At 45.8% G+C, this 15,538-nt stretch overlaps 1 protein-coding gene across 1 annotated transcript in view; it reads left to right on the top strand.

Moving 5' to 3' along the window:
• Nucleotides 1-1,437: 1,437 nt before the first annotated feature.
• Nucleotides 1,438-15,538, top strand: part of LOC135576517 (SUN domain-containing protein 3-like) — a 31,850-nt gene continuing 17,749 nt past the window's right edge. The window contains exon 1 of the mRNA XM_065042700.1: nucleotides 1,438-1,592. Coding sequence (XP_064898772.1) covers nucleotides 1,438-1,592 — 155 coding nt within the window. The remainder of the gene's footprint in view (nucleotides 1,593-15,538) is intronic.

The raw sequence follows: 15,538 nt of genomic DNA, 5'->3' as shown, positions 1-15,538 counted from the left end.
CCTGGGCCTGTGACTCTCAGGGCAGCGGTTTCCCTGAGAGCCTTGCAGTAGAAATCTTTTGGGAAAACTGCTGAGTGTGTGTAACTTACCCAGAGGTGCAGCTGGTCAGTCTTGTGGTTCCTGTGGGTTGTGGCGTGTGTTGTAGTGCTGGAAAAGGCTGTTGGCTGGGGGCCCCCAGCTCTTTGCCACCAGCTGAGGAACCCATGTTGGCAGTTATGTACGAGCACTTGCTGTCCCAGCACACAGTGGAATTGCACGCTGTGAATCCTGGTGCCGACATCCCAGAGCCCAAAGCTGGAGAGGGGGAACACGGCAGCTGCCTGTGCTGTGCTGGGGTGGTGTTGGGTGCGGGTGTTGTGCCAGGGTGTGCTTACTGCTCTTGCTTTTGCAGTGAAGTTCTCAGCGTGCAAGAGCATCTGGGAGACCTTTGACCCTTTCCTGGGCCTGGTGCTGGAGATCAGGTAGTGGGGCAGGGTGTGGGTGGGGGGAGCTCTGCTCTCACAGGGGATGTTCCTGCAGCTGCACCGTTACTGCTCTCCAGGCTGCTTAACTGCCAGTGTCAGGCAGGGTGCAGGCAAGAGGGAAGCAGCTTCTGTTGTTGTGCTGCCTCTGTCTGGCAGAGCAGAGCCTGTTGCCTGAGCATGAGCCACGACTCCTCCATTGAGGCTCCATGGGATTGGGGACAGTCCAGCCGTCCCTCATGGCATGCTGGCCAGTGCCTGGCTGGGGGCAGGCTCAGGGGTTTGGTGCAGTCTGTGGCCCTGTGCTCATGCTCTGTTTTATCTCTCGGGGCCAGCGTCTCTGATCAGGTGAAAAAAGCTGAGACCAACAGACCCGTGTGTTCACCAGTGACAGGCCAGGTGAGTCCTGAAGGCTGTTCTGGGCCAGAGCTGCAGGGAGCTGCTGCCCCTCTGCCTGCTCTGCGAGGGCAGGTGGGCTGCAGCTTGGCAGGGAGGCAGGCACTGCACCCCATGGACAGGTGTGAGGGAGGATGGCTTGCAGGAAGGATCCTGCTCAGTTAAGAGTTGCTGTGTGAGCTTGGAGGGGATGGGATTGCAGTATCACCCTGTGTCCTTGGCCCAGTGATTCAGCCTGGAGGCCCAAAAAGCTGCTCACCCTCCTGCAGCTGCCTCCTGTGCCCAGAACAGTTCAGAGCTCCTGCAACACCAGCAACACAAGTGGGGCCAAAGCAGAGCTGTCCTGGCAGAGCTCCTGGGAGAGCAAGCAGCCACCCACCTCACCCAAGCTGCTGCTGGAGCCCATCCCCAGCCAGGAGCCCAGGGGCAGTGGGGAGAATGCTGAGACGCTGGAGAGGGACTCCTGCAGCAGCGGTGCTGCCAGCCCAGTGCACGGCACAGCGGGGATCTGTCCAAAGCGTCCCAGAAGGCCCAGGGTGGAACCAGCAGCTTCTGCACCTCTCAGGAATCAGGCTGTGGCATGGACCTCCCTACTGGCTCCAGCACCAAGGTGGCTGCACCCAAAGACTCCAAACTGGCAACATTGAAATCGTCCCTGTTGGCCAGTGCTGCTCTGGAGCTGAACATCACCATGTCACCACCACCAGCCATAGACCTGGTGCTTTCTGCCAAAAAGTGAGTCTGAGCTTCTGCCTGGAGTCTTCGACAGGTGCCTTGTGTCTTCTGAGCTGGAGATTGTGTTGGGGAGAGTGTAGACTGAATGCTGGGTGTCTTGCTAAGCTGGAGGCAGACAGGGAGAGCCCCTCAGCCCCAGGGCTGCAGCAGTTGCTCTGGTTTGGGGTACAGGGCCAGGTCCCCACTGTTTTTCCCTTCTCTGATTAAGGCTGGAGAAACATCTCCTGTCGCCTTGCTCAGAACAGAGGGGTGGCTGTGCCAGTCCCTGGAGCGGGTTGGCCTCACCAATCTTCTCTGAATGTCTTGTCCCCTGGGACGATGGGAGCAGGTGACTCCCCAGCTGGAGGCTGCAGAGTCTCCTCCTCCCCACGCAGGGGCTGGGACCGGCCCTCTGGGCGCCGCTGTGCAACCAGGGCTCAGGACAGCGCGCTGGCGTTTCTGTTTAAATGTCCTTCCTTCCTTTTTTCGTTTCTGCTTCTAAGAGAAAACACTTGTAATTTGTTGACCACCCCCCACTTTCCTCTCACCTTCTGTGTTTTTACCCTTCCTTTTTCTCTGGGCTCACCTTATTTTCTTCTCTTGGCTCATGGAAACCTCTTTTCTTTAGATCACCAAGTTTGTTGGTTTTTTTCATGTCAATAACTGCAGCGCAGCATCCTGTGGAAGGCGAGCAGAAGTGACCATTGCACACCACCTCATTCACATTTGCCAACCACACCTACCCCATGGACACCACCCACCCAACTCCTTGTTCTTTTGGCAAGTTGAGGTAAGTGGTGCCAGTCGCTCCCAGGCTCCTGCATGGCAGCAAGGCCAGTAGTCCACGAGGCAACTGTCTGACATGGCAGGTGGCCCGGGGCAGTGATTTCAGCAGCCACCTCTCCTGTTCTCTTGGATTGGCTAAGATGGTAGCAGTTGGGTGCTGTGCTTGTGCGCTGTGGAGTGTGGAGGAAGAGGGGGGCTCCTGCTCCTGACCTGGCCTTCAGATCATGTCAGCCTCTTTTCCTGTTCTGCAGGCTGTCCTCATCTGCTCTCCATTGGCCAAATCATGAAAACCTGACCTTCAGCTTCATCCTCAGCTCAGCCCTTTGGCTCCCAGCCTCCCCGTGACCAGCTGTTCCACTGCCCACCCTTCGCACCACCTTCCTCCTGCAGCAGCGAGCAGGAGCCCAGCCAGGTCACCCCTGGTTCCTCCAGAAAGTGTCAGTGTGAGCAGCACCGTGGAGCAGACAGCAGCCCCTGTGCTCTGGCTGTGAAGGACAAGGATCAAGTCTCCAGCCCCCAGGGAAGAAGAAGAAGAATCTCACAGGAGGGCTCAGTGTCCCCTGCCGGGAAGGAGGTGGCAGGCAAGGGTCCCAGCGGTGGCAGGGAGGCACCCAGCTGTCAGCACCGAAAGATCAGGCCCGTGGTGCAAGTGTCAGGCCCCAGGACCTGTCTGGACACAGAGCCCATCTGCCCCCTCAAGAGGAAGAAAAAGAGGAGATGGAGGAGACAGAAGAGTGCTGCTCAGGGTTAGAATTAGGTTTAGCATTAGGGTTACAGATTGTGGGTAAGGGTTAGAATGAAGGCTTGGGTTTAGGTTTAGTGTTTAGGGTTTGAGTTAGTGATAGGGTTAAAGTTAGGTTTATGGCTTATGATTAGGATTAGAGTTTGCTGTTAGGTGCTAGGGTTAGAGTTAGGGTTAGATGAGTGTTAGGGGTTAGTGAAGAGTATTATGGTAAGTAGTTAGGGATAGGGGTAGGGACAGAGTTAAGGTTGGGTTTTGGTTAGAGGTAGGTTTATGGTTTAGGTTTAGAGTTAGTGTTAGTGGTTAGGATTAGGGTAGGGTTAGGGATGAGGAATTAGCATTGTAGTTAGTGATAGGATTTGTGGATAAGGGAAATGGTTACATTTTCGGTTTGGTTTAGGATTAGGGGTCTGGTAGTGCTTGGAATAGTGGTTAGGGTTAAGAGTTAGTGTTAGAGCGATGGTTAGAGTAAGGGTTGAAATTTGAGGTAGAGCTGAGGTTAGTGGTTAGGACCAAGATCAGAGTTTTGCTTAGGGTTATCATTTGTTGGTTATTGTTTCTTGACTAGTGTGTGTTAGTTAGGTTTAGAGTTAGGATTAGTGTTTAGGGTTAGGTTTCAGTGTTAGGGTTAGGGGCTAGGGTTAGAGGAAATGTTAGGTTGAGAATTAGTGCTACAGGTTAGGATTAGGTTTGTATTAGCGCCAGAGGGGGATAGTGTTTTGACAGATGTAGGGATAGGGCTTTGGGTAAAGCACAGGGTCAGGATTAGAGTTACCAGTTAGGGATTAGGATTAGTGTTAGGTTGAGATACGGTGTGTGGTGAGGCTTAGATAGGGGTTAGGGGTTTGGGTGTAGAGTTAGAGTTAGCATTAGGTAAGGTTTCAGGTTAGGTTTAGATTACAGGCAGGTTTAGGCGTTAGGGTTATAGTTAGGATTAGGGTTGGCGATTAGGGTTAGTGGTTAGTTTTTGAGTTCTAATTAGAGGTAGGGTTAGACTTAGCCTTCGGGAAAAGAATTAATTTTAGTTGTAGGGATAGGATTTGGGTTAGTGTTAAGGTGTAGGGGTTATTGTTAAGGTAAGTATGAGGTTTAGAATTAGGCTTGCAAGCTAGGGTTGGGGTTATGTTTCAGGAGTTAGGTTTAGAATAGGTGTTAGGGGTTTGCTTTTGTGGTTAGAGTTAGAAGTAGAGTTAAGGATAGGGTTATAGTAAGCAGTTAGGACTTAGGGTTATGGTTATAGTTAGGCTTAGGGTTAGATTAGGGTTATTGTTAGGGTTTGGTGTTAGGGCTTTGGTTAGGGCTAGAGCTAGCATTAGGTTTCAGGTTTAGTCTTAGGGTTAGGATTTACACTAAAGGTTAGAGTTAGGGTAAAAATTAGGGCTTAATTTAAGGGTTAAGTTAGTGTTAGATTGAGAGTTAGGGTTAGGATTAGGTTTAGGTTCAGCATTTAGATAAGGGTTAGGTTTTAGATAAGGTTGAGGGTTAGTGTTAGATAAGGTTTTGGGTTAGGGGCTAGAGTTAGGGTTAGAGTTTGGGATAGGCTTATGGAGCATGGTTAGGGTTAGTGTTTGGGGTTAGGGTTTTGAGTGAGGGTTATGGGTCAGGTTTTGGGTTAGAGTTAGTCTTAGAGTTGGGATTAAATTTTGGGCAAGAGGTTAGAGTATAGCGTTAAGGGTTAGGGTTAGGAGTTTGTGTTTAGGTTATATGAGGTTTAGGTTAGGGTTACGTGGTAGGATTAAGGTCTAGGGTTAGATTTAGGGTAAAGGTAAGTGTTAGGAGTTACAGTTAGGGTTAGGCTTAGGAATTAGGGAGTTGGGTTAGATTCTGGGGTTAGGGGTTTGATCTAGGGTTAGGGGGAAGGGTTACATTTAGGGTTAGAAGTAGGGTTAAAGGTAGGGCAAGTGGTCAGAGTTAGGGTTAGAATTACTGTGTTTGAGTTAGATGAGGTTTAGGGTTGGGGTATGTGTTAGAGTTAGGCTTTAGGGTGAGGAGTTATGGTTAGTGCTAGAGTTAGGAGCTAGGGATTAACCTGGGAGGTAGGGTTTGAGGTTCGGGTATGTGTTTGCATTGGGGTTTGGGTTAGGTGTTCAAGTATTAGGGGTAGGATTTGATTAGTGTTAGAGTTCAAGAGTAGCGTCAGTGGAAGTGGTTAGGGTTAGGGGTTAGTTTTAGGAGGTAGGGCTAGGGTTAGGGTTATGTTTAGAGTCAGGGTTAGGGTTAGAGTTAGGGGTTTGCATTAGCGTTCCATTAGGCTGAAGATAATTGGGTAGAATTTAGGGTTAGGCTTAGGGTTGAGGGAGTAGCATTAGTGGACATAGTTAGGAGTAGCTTAGGTTGTAAGGGTTGGGGTTTGGGATAAGAGTTAGGGGTTGGGCTTAGAGTTAGGGGTAGGAATTATAATTAAGATTAGGGTAAGGGTTAGATTAGTTTAAAGTTTAGGGGTTAGGCAGTAGTGTTAGAAAAGGTGGTTAGGGTTAGGTTTTAGAATTCTGTTGGAGTTAGGGGTTTGGGTTCATGGTTAGGGAGTAATGTTATTGTAAATGGTTAAGATTAGCATAGGAGATTAGGTTTAGGGGTGAGGCTAGACTTAGGGTTAGAGTTAGGGTTAGGATTCTGTTTAGAGGTCAGGTTAGGGTTAGATTTCATGTTAGGCTTAGTGTTGGGTTAGGCTGTTTTAAGGGTTATGGTTATAGTTAGGTTAGTGATAGGGTTATGGTTAGGTTAAGGTTAGGGTTTAGGTTTAGTGTTAGGACTAGGTTTCAAGTTAGGGTTAGAGTTAGTATTAGGGTTTAGGCTTACCATTAAGGTTATAGTTAGTGTTATGGGTCAGCATTAGAGTTATCATAAGTGTTGGGTTTGTGTTAGGGAGCAGTGTTACGGTTAGTGGAACTGGTTAGGGTTAGGTAGGGTTAGTTTCAGGTTTTAGGGGTTATTGCTCAAGTAAGGGTGAGGTTTAGAATGATGGTTACTGGCTAAGGTAATGGTTAAGGTTTAGGGCTGAGCTTTAGAGTCAGCTTTAGGGGGTTGGTGTTAGGCTTAGGTATTAGGGAGAAGAATTAGGGTTAGATTGAAGGATAAGATTATGGCTAGGATAAGTGGTTAGGACTTAGGTTTAGGGTTATAGTTCCTTTTAGGGTTAGATTAGAGTCAGTGATTGGGTAGCGTTACCAGTTAGGGAGAAAGGTTAGAGTTAGCGTTTGATGTTAGCGTTAGATTTTGGGTTGGGGGTATTGTTAGGTATGGGTTTGGATTTCTATTTATGTGATGTTAGTCTTAGGGTTAGAGTTAGGGCTTTGTCTTAAATTTTAGGATTAGATTTAGGATTAGTACTTAGGTTTACATTTAGGCTTAAGTTTTAGGATTTGGTTTAGGGTAATGGTTGGATTAGGGTTAGCATTAGGGGTTCCGGAGTTGTCTTAGGGGTAGAGTTAAGTTTTGGGGTTAGATTTAGGGGTAGGGTTAGGTTAAGGTTTAGGGTTAGAATCAGGGTTAGGGCATTGAGTTAGTTTTAGAGTTAGGGTTAGAGGTTGGTCTTAGATTTAGCCTTTGCTTTAGGATTACAGTGATTGGACTAACATTAGAGGTTTATATTTAGGGATAGGTGTTAGAGGTAATGTTAGGATTATTATTAGGGTTTGTTTAGGATTAGGTTTAGGGTTTATGGGTAGGGATGTGGTTAGTGGTAAAGGTTAGTATTAGGGTTAGTGTTAGAGGTAAGGATTAAGGTTAGGGGTTAGGGAATAGTGTTGGGTTAGTGTTACGGGTTGGGGATACGGAGTAGTGAAAGTGGTTGGGAGTAGGTTTAGGTACTAGGGTTAGATTTAGGTTTAGGGTTTGGATTTGCATTTGGGTTTGGTTAGTGTTCAGGTTAGAGTTAGGGTTAGTGGTTAGTTTTAGATTTACAGTTAGGGTTAGGAGTTAGGGTTAGGGTTAGAATTGGGGTAAGGGCTTGGGGTTACAGTTAGATTAGTTTTAGGTTAGTGTTAGGGTTGGTGGTAGGGGTTTATTTAGGGTTAGGGGTTAGGGAATAGCGTTATTCTAAGTGATTAGGGTTACTGTAAGGGGGTAAGGTTAGGGGTGGGGATAGGGTTAAGGTTAGAATGATGGGTTAGGGTTGCAGTTAGGGTTTGGGATTGGGGGTAGAGTTAGGTTTTGGGACAGGGGTTTGGGGTGCAGATTAGCTTCAGGTTTAGGGTTTAGGATAAGGATTAGGCTTTTGGTAAGTGTTGCGTTAGTGTTACGGGTTGGGGGTACGGAGTAGTGGAAATGGTTAGGAGTAGGTTTAGGTACTAGGGTTAGATTTAGGTTTAGGGTTTGGATTTACATTTTGGGTTTGGTTAGAGTTAGGGTTAGTGATTAGTTTTAGATTTACAGTTCGGGTTAGGTTTAGGGGCCAGGGAGTTGTGTCAGTGGAAGTGGTTAAGGTTAGGGGTTAGTTTTAGGATTTAGGGTTTGAATTAGGGTTAAGTTTCAGATTAGATTTAGGGTTAGGGTTAGATTAGAGTTAGGGGATGGTGTTTCCAGTTAGACTTATGGTTAGGGGTTTGGATGAGGTTACTAGTTAGGATTAGATTAGTGTTCGGATATAGTTAGTATTAGAGGTAAGGATTAGGTTTCAGAGTTAGGGAATAGTGTTAGTGTAAGCAGTTAGGGTTAGGTTTTAATATTAGGGTTGAAGGGTAGGACTAGGGTTAGGGTTAGAGTTAGGCTTATGGGTAAGTATTAGAGTTAGGTTAGGTTTAGAAGAGGGTTAGAATGTAGCGTTGGAGTTAGCATTAGGGGTTAGTTTTATGTTTTCGGTTAGAGTTAGGATTATGTTTTAGCTTTAGATTTAGGTTAGAGTTAGGGATGGGGTTAGCATTAGGGTTAGGGTTAGCGTTAGGCAGTAGTGATAGTGGAATGGTCAGAGTTAGGTTTTAGATTTCTATTGGAGATGGAGGTTGGGGTTGGCATTACGGGTTGCAGTTCTGGTGAGTGGTTAGGGGGTAGTGTTAGTGTAAGTCGTTAGGATTAGTGTAAGGAGTTAGGTTTAGGGGTTAGGGGTCGGGATAGCTTTAGGGTTAGGATAATGGGTTAGGGTTTGAATTAGGGTTAGTTTAGGGTTAGAGTCAGTCGTAAGAGTTGCAGGTTAGGATTTAGGGTTAGGGCTTGGTTTAGTGTAGTGTTTGGTTTAAGGCTGGTGTTAGTATGATGGGTTAGGGTTAGTTTTAGGGTTAGGCTATGGTTATGGGTTAGGGTTAGAGGTCGCATTAGGGTAAGATTTCAGTGGTTCGAGTTAGGGTAAGGGTAGAGTTAGGGTTAGTTTTAGAGTAAGTGGTTAAGGTTGGGGTAGGGATAGGCTTAGGTTTAGGGTTAGGTTTAGGTTTTGGGTTATACTAGGGTTAGTTTTCGGGTTGAGGGGGTTTGGTTTGGATAGATTTTGTGCAAGAGGTAGGGTTAGGGTGGTGTTTGGGTGAATGTTCTGGTTAGGTGAATGCTAGGTGTAGGGTAAGTTTTAGGTTTAGGGGTTAGGATTATGGTTAGGGTAAGGGATGGATAAGTGTTAGGGTTACGGCTTAGGGAGTTTTAGATTTATATTGAAGGGTTAGGTTTAGGACACTGGGTTAGGGTTAGAGGTAGTGTTAGTGTTATTTTTGGGATAGGGGCTTAGGGTTATAGTTAGTCTTAGAATGATGGGTTAGGATTTAGCATTAGATTAGGGCTAGGTTTAGGTTAGGCTTTAGGGTTAGGCTTAGAGGTTGAGTTAATGGTTAGGGTTAGATATTGGGGTTGGGTTAGTGTTAATTTTAGTCTAAGTGCTTACGGTTGGTGGCTGGGTTCATGGGTTAGGGATATGAATGGGGCTAGGATTAGATTAGGGTTATGTTTAGGTTTAAGGTTTGGGTCAGAGGTGAATTTAGGGGTTAGGTGGAGATTTCAGGTTAGAGTTAGGGTTAGTGTTGGGTCTGTGTTAGCGTTAGGTTAGGTTAGGTTAGTTACGGCTTACCATTAAGGTTAGGTTAGTGATAGAGTTAGTGTTAGGTTAGGGTTAGAGTTTAGTATTGGGGTTAGAGTTTAGGGTTACTGTTAGAGTTAGAGTCAGGGTTAGGGCTCAGTTTTAGATTTATGGTTAGAATTAGTGGTAGGGGTTAGGATTAAGGTTAGGGTAAGGGTTGGAATAGTGTTAGGTTTGGGGGTTAGGGTGTAGTGTTAGGGTCAGTTGAAGTGGTTAGGTTTAGAGGTTAGGTGTATGGGTTAGGGACAGTGATTGGGTTAGGGTTAAGTTTAGATTTAGGTTTATGATTTTAGTTTAGTTTGAGTTTAGGCTTAGACTCAGGCTTTGATTTAGGATTAGAGTGAGGGTATGGGTTAAGCATTATGGTTAGGTTTTTTTTAGAGATAGGTGTTAGGGGGTAGGCTTACAGTTAGGATTAGGTTGTGAATAGGGTTAGGGTTTGGGGATGGGGGTAGAGGTTAGGTTAGGGTTAGAGTTATGGTTTAGAGGTTAGGATCAGGGTTGAGGTTTAGCAATGAATGTTCATATATGTGGTTATGGTTAGGGGTTAGTTTTATGGGTTAGGGGAAGGGTTAGTGATTAGGGAATGAGTTAGTATTATAGTTAAGGATGGGGTTAGGGTTAGCAGTTATGAGTTAGGGTTAGGGTTAGCAGTTATGAGTTAGGGTTAGGGTTAGCAGTTATGAGTTAGGGTTAGGGTTTCAGCTAGGGTTAGATGATGGTTAGGGTTAGAGTTGGCATTACCAGTTGGGGGAAGGGTTAGGGTTAGGGTCTGGTGTTACGGGTTTTCAGGTTAGGGTTAGGCTTACTGTTAGGATTAGGCTTAGGAGTTAGTGAATATTGTTAGTGTAAGCAGTCAGTGTTAGGTTTTAATACTAGGTGTAAAGGGTAGGATTATGGTTAGGATTATGGGTAAGTATTAGAGTTAGATTAGGTTTAGAAGAGGGTTAGAATGTAGGGTTGAAGTTAGCGTTAGGGATTAGTTTTATGTTTTGGGTTAGAGTTAGGATTACGTTTTAGCTTTAGATTTAGGTTAGAGTTAGGGATGGGGTTAGCGTTAGGGTTAGCATTAGGCAGTAGTGTTAGTGGAATGGTCAGAGTTAGGTTTTCGATTTCTATTGGAGATGGAGGTTGGGGTTGGCATTAAGGGTTGCAGTTCTGGTTAGTGGTTAGGGGGTAGTGTTAGTGTAAGTCGTTAGGATTAATGTAAGGGGTTAGGTTTAGGGGTTAGGGGTAGGGATAGCATTAGCGCTATGTTAGTGGGTTAAGGTTTGAATTAGGGATATTTTAGGGTTAGAGTCAGTTGTAAGACTTGCAGGTTAGGATTTAGGGTTAGGGCTTGGTTTTGTTTAGTTTTTGGTTTAGGCCTAGTGTTAGTATGATGGGTTAGGGTTAGTTTTAGGGTTAGGCTAGGGTTATGGTTTAGGGTTAGGCCACATTAGGGTGATATTTCAGGTAAGAGTTAGGGTAAGGCTAGGGTTAGGGTGGTGTTTGGGTGAATGTTCTGGTTAGGTGAATGCTAGGTGTAGGGTAAGTTTTAGGTTTAGGGGTTAGGATTATGGTTAGGGTAAGGGATGGATAAGTGTTAGGGTTACGGCTTAGGGAGTTTTAGATTTATATTGAAGGGTTAGGTTTAGGACACTGGGTTAGGGTTAGAGGTAGTGTTAGTGTTATTTTTGGGATAGGGGCTTAGGGTTATAGTTAGTCTTAGAATGATGGGTTAGGATTTAGCATTAGATTAGGGCTAGGTTTAGGTTAGGCTTTAGGGTTAGGCTTAGAGGTTGAGTTAATGGTTAGGGTTAGATATTGGGGTTGGGTTAGTGTTAATTTTAGTCTAAGTGCTTACGGTTGGTGGCTGGGTTCATGGGTTAGGGATATGAATGGGGCTAGGATTAGATTAGGGTTATGTTTAGGTTTAAGGTTTGGGTCAGAGGTGAATTTAGGGGTTAGGTGGAGATTTCAGGTTAGAGTTAGGGTTAGTGTTGGGTCTGTGTTAGCGTTAGGTTAGGTTAGGTTAGTTACGGCTTACCATTAAGGTTAGGTTAGTGATAGAGTTAGTGTTAGGTTAGGGTTAGAGTTTAGTATTGGGGTTAGAGTTTAGGGTTACTGTTAGAGTTAGAGTCAGGGTTAGGGCTCAGTTTTAGATTTATGGTTAGAATTAGTGGTAGGGGTTAGGATTAAGGTTAGGGTAAGGGTTGGAATAGTGTTAGGTTTGGGGGTTAGGGTGTAGTGTTAGGGTCAGTTGAAGTGGTTAGGTTTAGAGGTTAGGTGTATGGGTTAGGGACAGTGATTGGGTTAGGGTTAAGTTTAGATTTAGGTTTATGATTTTAGTTTAGTTTGAGTTTAGGCTTAGACTCAGGCTTTGATTTAGGATTAGAGTGAGGGTATGGGTTAAGCATTATGGTTAGTTTTTTTTTAGAGATAGGTGTTAGGGGGTAGGCTTACAGTTAGGATTAGGTTGTGAATAGGGTTAGGGTTTGGGGATGGGGGTAGAGGTTAGGTTAGGGTTAGAGTTATGGTTTAGAGGTTAGGATCAGGGTTGAGGTTTAGCAATGAATGTTCATATATGTGGTTATGGTTAGGGGTTAGTTTTATGGGTTAGGGGAAGGGTTAGTGATTAGGGAATGAGTTAGTATTATAGTTAAGGATGGGGTTAGGGTTAGCAGTTATGAGTTAGGGTTAGGGTTAGCAGTTATGAGTTAGGGTTAGGGTTTCAGCTAGGGTTAGATGATGGTTAGGGTTAGAGTTGGCATTACCAGTTGGGGGAAGGGTTAGGGTTAGGGTCTGGTGTTACGGGTTTTCAGGTTAGGGTTAGGCTTACTGTTAGGATTAGGCTTAGGAGTTAGTGAATATTGTTAGTGTAAGCAGTCAGTGTTAGGTTTTAATACTAGGTGTAAAGGGTAGGATTATGGTTAGGATTATGGGTAAGTATTAGAGTTAGATTAGGTTTAGAAGAGGGTTAGAATGTAGGGTTGAAGTTAGCGTTAGGGATTAGTTTTATGTTTTGGGTTAGAGTTAGGATTACGTTTTAGCTTTAGATTTAGGTTAGAGTTAGGGATGGGGTTAGCGTTAGGGTTAGCATTAGGCAGTAGTGTTAGTGGAATGGTCAGAGTTAGGTTTTCGATTTCTATTGGAGATGGAGGTTGGGGTTGGCATTAAGGGTTGCAGTTCTGGTTAGTGGTTAGGGGGTAGTGTTAGTGTAAGTCGTTAGGATTAATGTAAGGGGTTAGGTTTAGGGGTTAGGGGTAGGGATAGCATTAGCGCTATGTTAGTGGGTTAAGGTTTGAATTAGGGATATTTTAGGGTTAGAGTCAGTTGTAAGACTTGCAGGTTAGGATTTAGGGTTAGGGCTTGGTTTTGTTTAGTTTTTGGTTTAGGCCTAGTGTTAGTATGATGGGTTAGGGTTAGTTTTAGGGTTAGGCTAGGGTTATGGTTTAGGGTTAGGCCACATTAGGGTGATATTTCAGGTAAGAGTTAGGGTAAGGCTAGGGTTAGGGTTTGTGTTAGGGTTAGGGGGGATATAGGTTTAGGTTAGATTTTGGGCAAGAGGTAGGGGTAGGGTGGTGGTTGGGTTAATATTATGGTTGGTTTTAGGTGAATGCTAGGTCTAGGGTAAGTTTTAAGTGCAGGGATTAGGATTAGGGTTAGGGATGGATAAGTGTTAGGGTTAGGGGTTAGGGAGTGGTGTCAGTGGAAGTGGTTGGGGTTGGGGTTTAGCTCAGGGTCCCAGGGGGATTTGTGAGGTACCAAGGCCTGGATGAAGAGCTCCCTTCTTGGTCGCACACATCCAAAAAGACAGGGACACGTCTGTGACTTATCTGCCTGGCGCTGTCCCACCAGCAGTGGCAGATGCGTCCTGGAGAGGAGTGGAGCTGCCAGGCACTGTCAGAGGATCTCCCTGAGGTGCCACTCGCTGCCCACCCAGACTCACACCCTGTCCCTGGCTGTGACAGATACACCAGCTACGAGCTCTGGACACAGGACACAACAGTCCAACAGCAAAGACCATCTCTCCTGTCCTGAAAGACTCTTATGACCCCTGGAGCCCAAAGCCATGGACCACATGAACTCATTGGACATTTTAGAGGCGTGGCCTATAGACTGAGGAATGAGATCTGTGTGTATATCCAGAGATAGGAAAGTGCTGTTGATTAACTGGAATGTATTGGAGAGTGTGGGACCCGGGCACAACACAGATGCTACAGAATAAGGGGGGGCACTGTCCTGGTTTCAGCTGGGAGAGAGTTAATTTTCTTCCTAGTATCTGGTAGAGTGCAGTGTGTTGGATTTAATCTGAGAAGAATGTTGCTAGCACAGGGATGTTTTGGTTGTTGCTAAGCCATGTTTATCCCAAACCAAGGACTTTTCAGCAAGGAGGCTGGAGATGCACAAGAAGCTGGGAGGGGCACAGGCAGGACAGCTGGCCCAAGTGGCCAAAGGGATGTTCCACACCATATGATGTCATGCTTGGTGTGTAAACTAGAGAAAAGTTATCTGGGGGACCGCTGTTTGGGATCTGGCTGGGTGTCGCTCGATGGGTTGTGAGCAATTGCATTGTGCGTGACTTGGTTTATATCTCCTGTTATTATTATTACCATTTTTACAATTACTACTATTACTACTGCCATCATTATTATTATAATTACTATTACTATAATTATTTTATTTATTATCATTATTATATTATATTTGTTGTAGCATTTGTAGCTATTGTAGCTGTTGTAGCTATTGTAGCTATTGCTATTGTTGCTATTGTTATTGTTTTGCCTTTCTGTCTCATTAAACTGTCTTCAGTTTAACCCAAGATGTTTCTTTCTTGCCTGATTCCCTCTCCCATCCCACTGGGCTGGAGGGAGTAAGAGAAGGGCTGTGTGTGATGTTCAGCTGCCTGCTGGGTTAAACAAAACAGTCCTGGTAAAAGGAGTGATCATGCAAGGTGTCCCAGAGGAAGAGGTGAACCTGAGGAGGGCACAGGGTAACAAGGGCCCTTCAATGCCAGGACAGGCTGTGAGTGTTACAGTTGAATTGAATTTTGTGGGCTGTGTTTTGATTCTGTAGACCGTATCCAAGATTCTTAGCTTTGATACTGTATCCAGGTTCAGAATGTGCATTCAAGCATGATTTTATATAACCATACCCTATTCCTGAAATTGACATAGATTTATGACATATTCTTTAGAACAGGTAACTTAAAACATACCCTATTCTTAAGATTGATATAGATTTATGATATATTCTTTAAAACAGGTAACTTAGAAATAACTGATAAACATGCGAATGTTACTTAGCATTGCTTAGATAGATAATTTGTGTTAGAATAGGTGTGGAATATTGCTAATGGTTGTCAAGAATTGTAATGCATATGTATGTGATCAAATTGTATAAATATGGTGTAGACTGAATCAGTGGCTGAAGCCAGCTTTGGGTGCGAACCCCTGGTTTCCCAGCGCTGAAATAAAGCACCGCATATAACTGCACCTGTGGTTATGTGTCTTGAATGCTAACATGAGGAGCCAGGATGCCAAAAGATGTCAGACTGGAGGATGTTTCAGGACACCATCTTGGTTCAGCCCTCCCCTGCCCTTGGTGCCATGAGAGACACCCCATGGTCCTGCCCAGCCTTGTCTTGGGCTCCTGAGCCAGCTGGGAAGATGGCAAGGGCTCAGCAGCAGTGATCCTCATCCAGCTGGCTCTGTTTCCCAGCCCAACCAGCGTGGCCAGAGCAGAGTCAGTCCATGGCCCCAGGGCACCACAGCCCCTCGCTCTGCAGAGCAGCATCGCCAGCTCAGGGCCCTGTGGGGAGCACAGGGAGGGAACCAGGACCAGCCGGCCAGGCCAGGCTGGACACCCTCACCTGGGGAAAGGGATGTCCCTGGAGAAGAGCAAGGGAGCATTTCTGTGCCTGCAGGGAGGAATCCAGGAGGAAGAGAAACACTCCTTTGGGTCAGGCTGCTCTGTTGCTGGAGCAGGACTCTTGTTCTGGTCTGAGGAGAGGGGCTGGCACTGATGGACACAGCTCATCTGTGGTGGGGACCTGCTGGAGTTGAATCTGCTTTTCCTGTCTGTCCACACCTCCTCAGGAGACACTCTGCATCGGTATCCATGGGGCAATTCTGCTATCACATCTTCAAAGTGCTCACTGCTGAAACAGTGTCATCCTCACCAACTTCTCTGTCATCCTCACTCACACAAGATAAATCAACCCATGTCATTGAGCAGCTCCATATATCTGAGCTGATCCTTCACACACGGGGATCCCTCTGTCCTACCCTCCCTGAGACTCTCTCCAGCAGACCCTGTATCCTTCAGCTGAAACACCACAGCTCAGCAAGCTGTCCCACCTCACCTCATATCATCCAAAAATGTCACAGTGCTTTGACAAGACATGGGGCACCTCCTGGCAGTGGATGTTCGGAAGCTTGTTCAGTGCTACACCACCTGGGT

This window comes from Columba livia, chromosome 28, assembly GCF_036013475.1.
Source record: "Columba livia isolate bColLiv1 breed racing homer chromosome 28, bColLiv1.pat.W.v2, whole genome shotgun sequence".
In the NCBI taxonomy this organism is placed as follows: domain Eukaryota; kingdom Metazoa; phylum Chordata; class Aves; order Columbiformes; family Columbidae; genus Columba; species Columba livia.
Note: the sequence above shows the minus strand (reverse complement) of the source record. Positions and strands in the feature narration are given on the sequence as shown.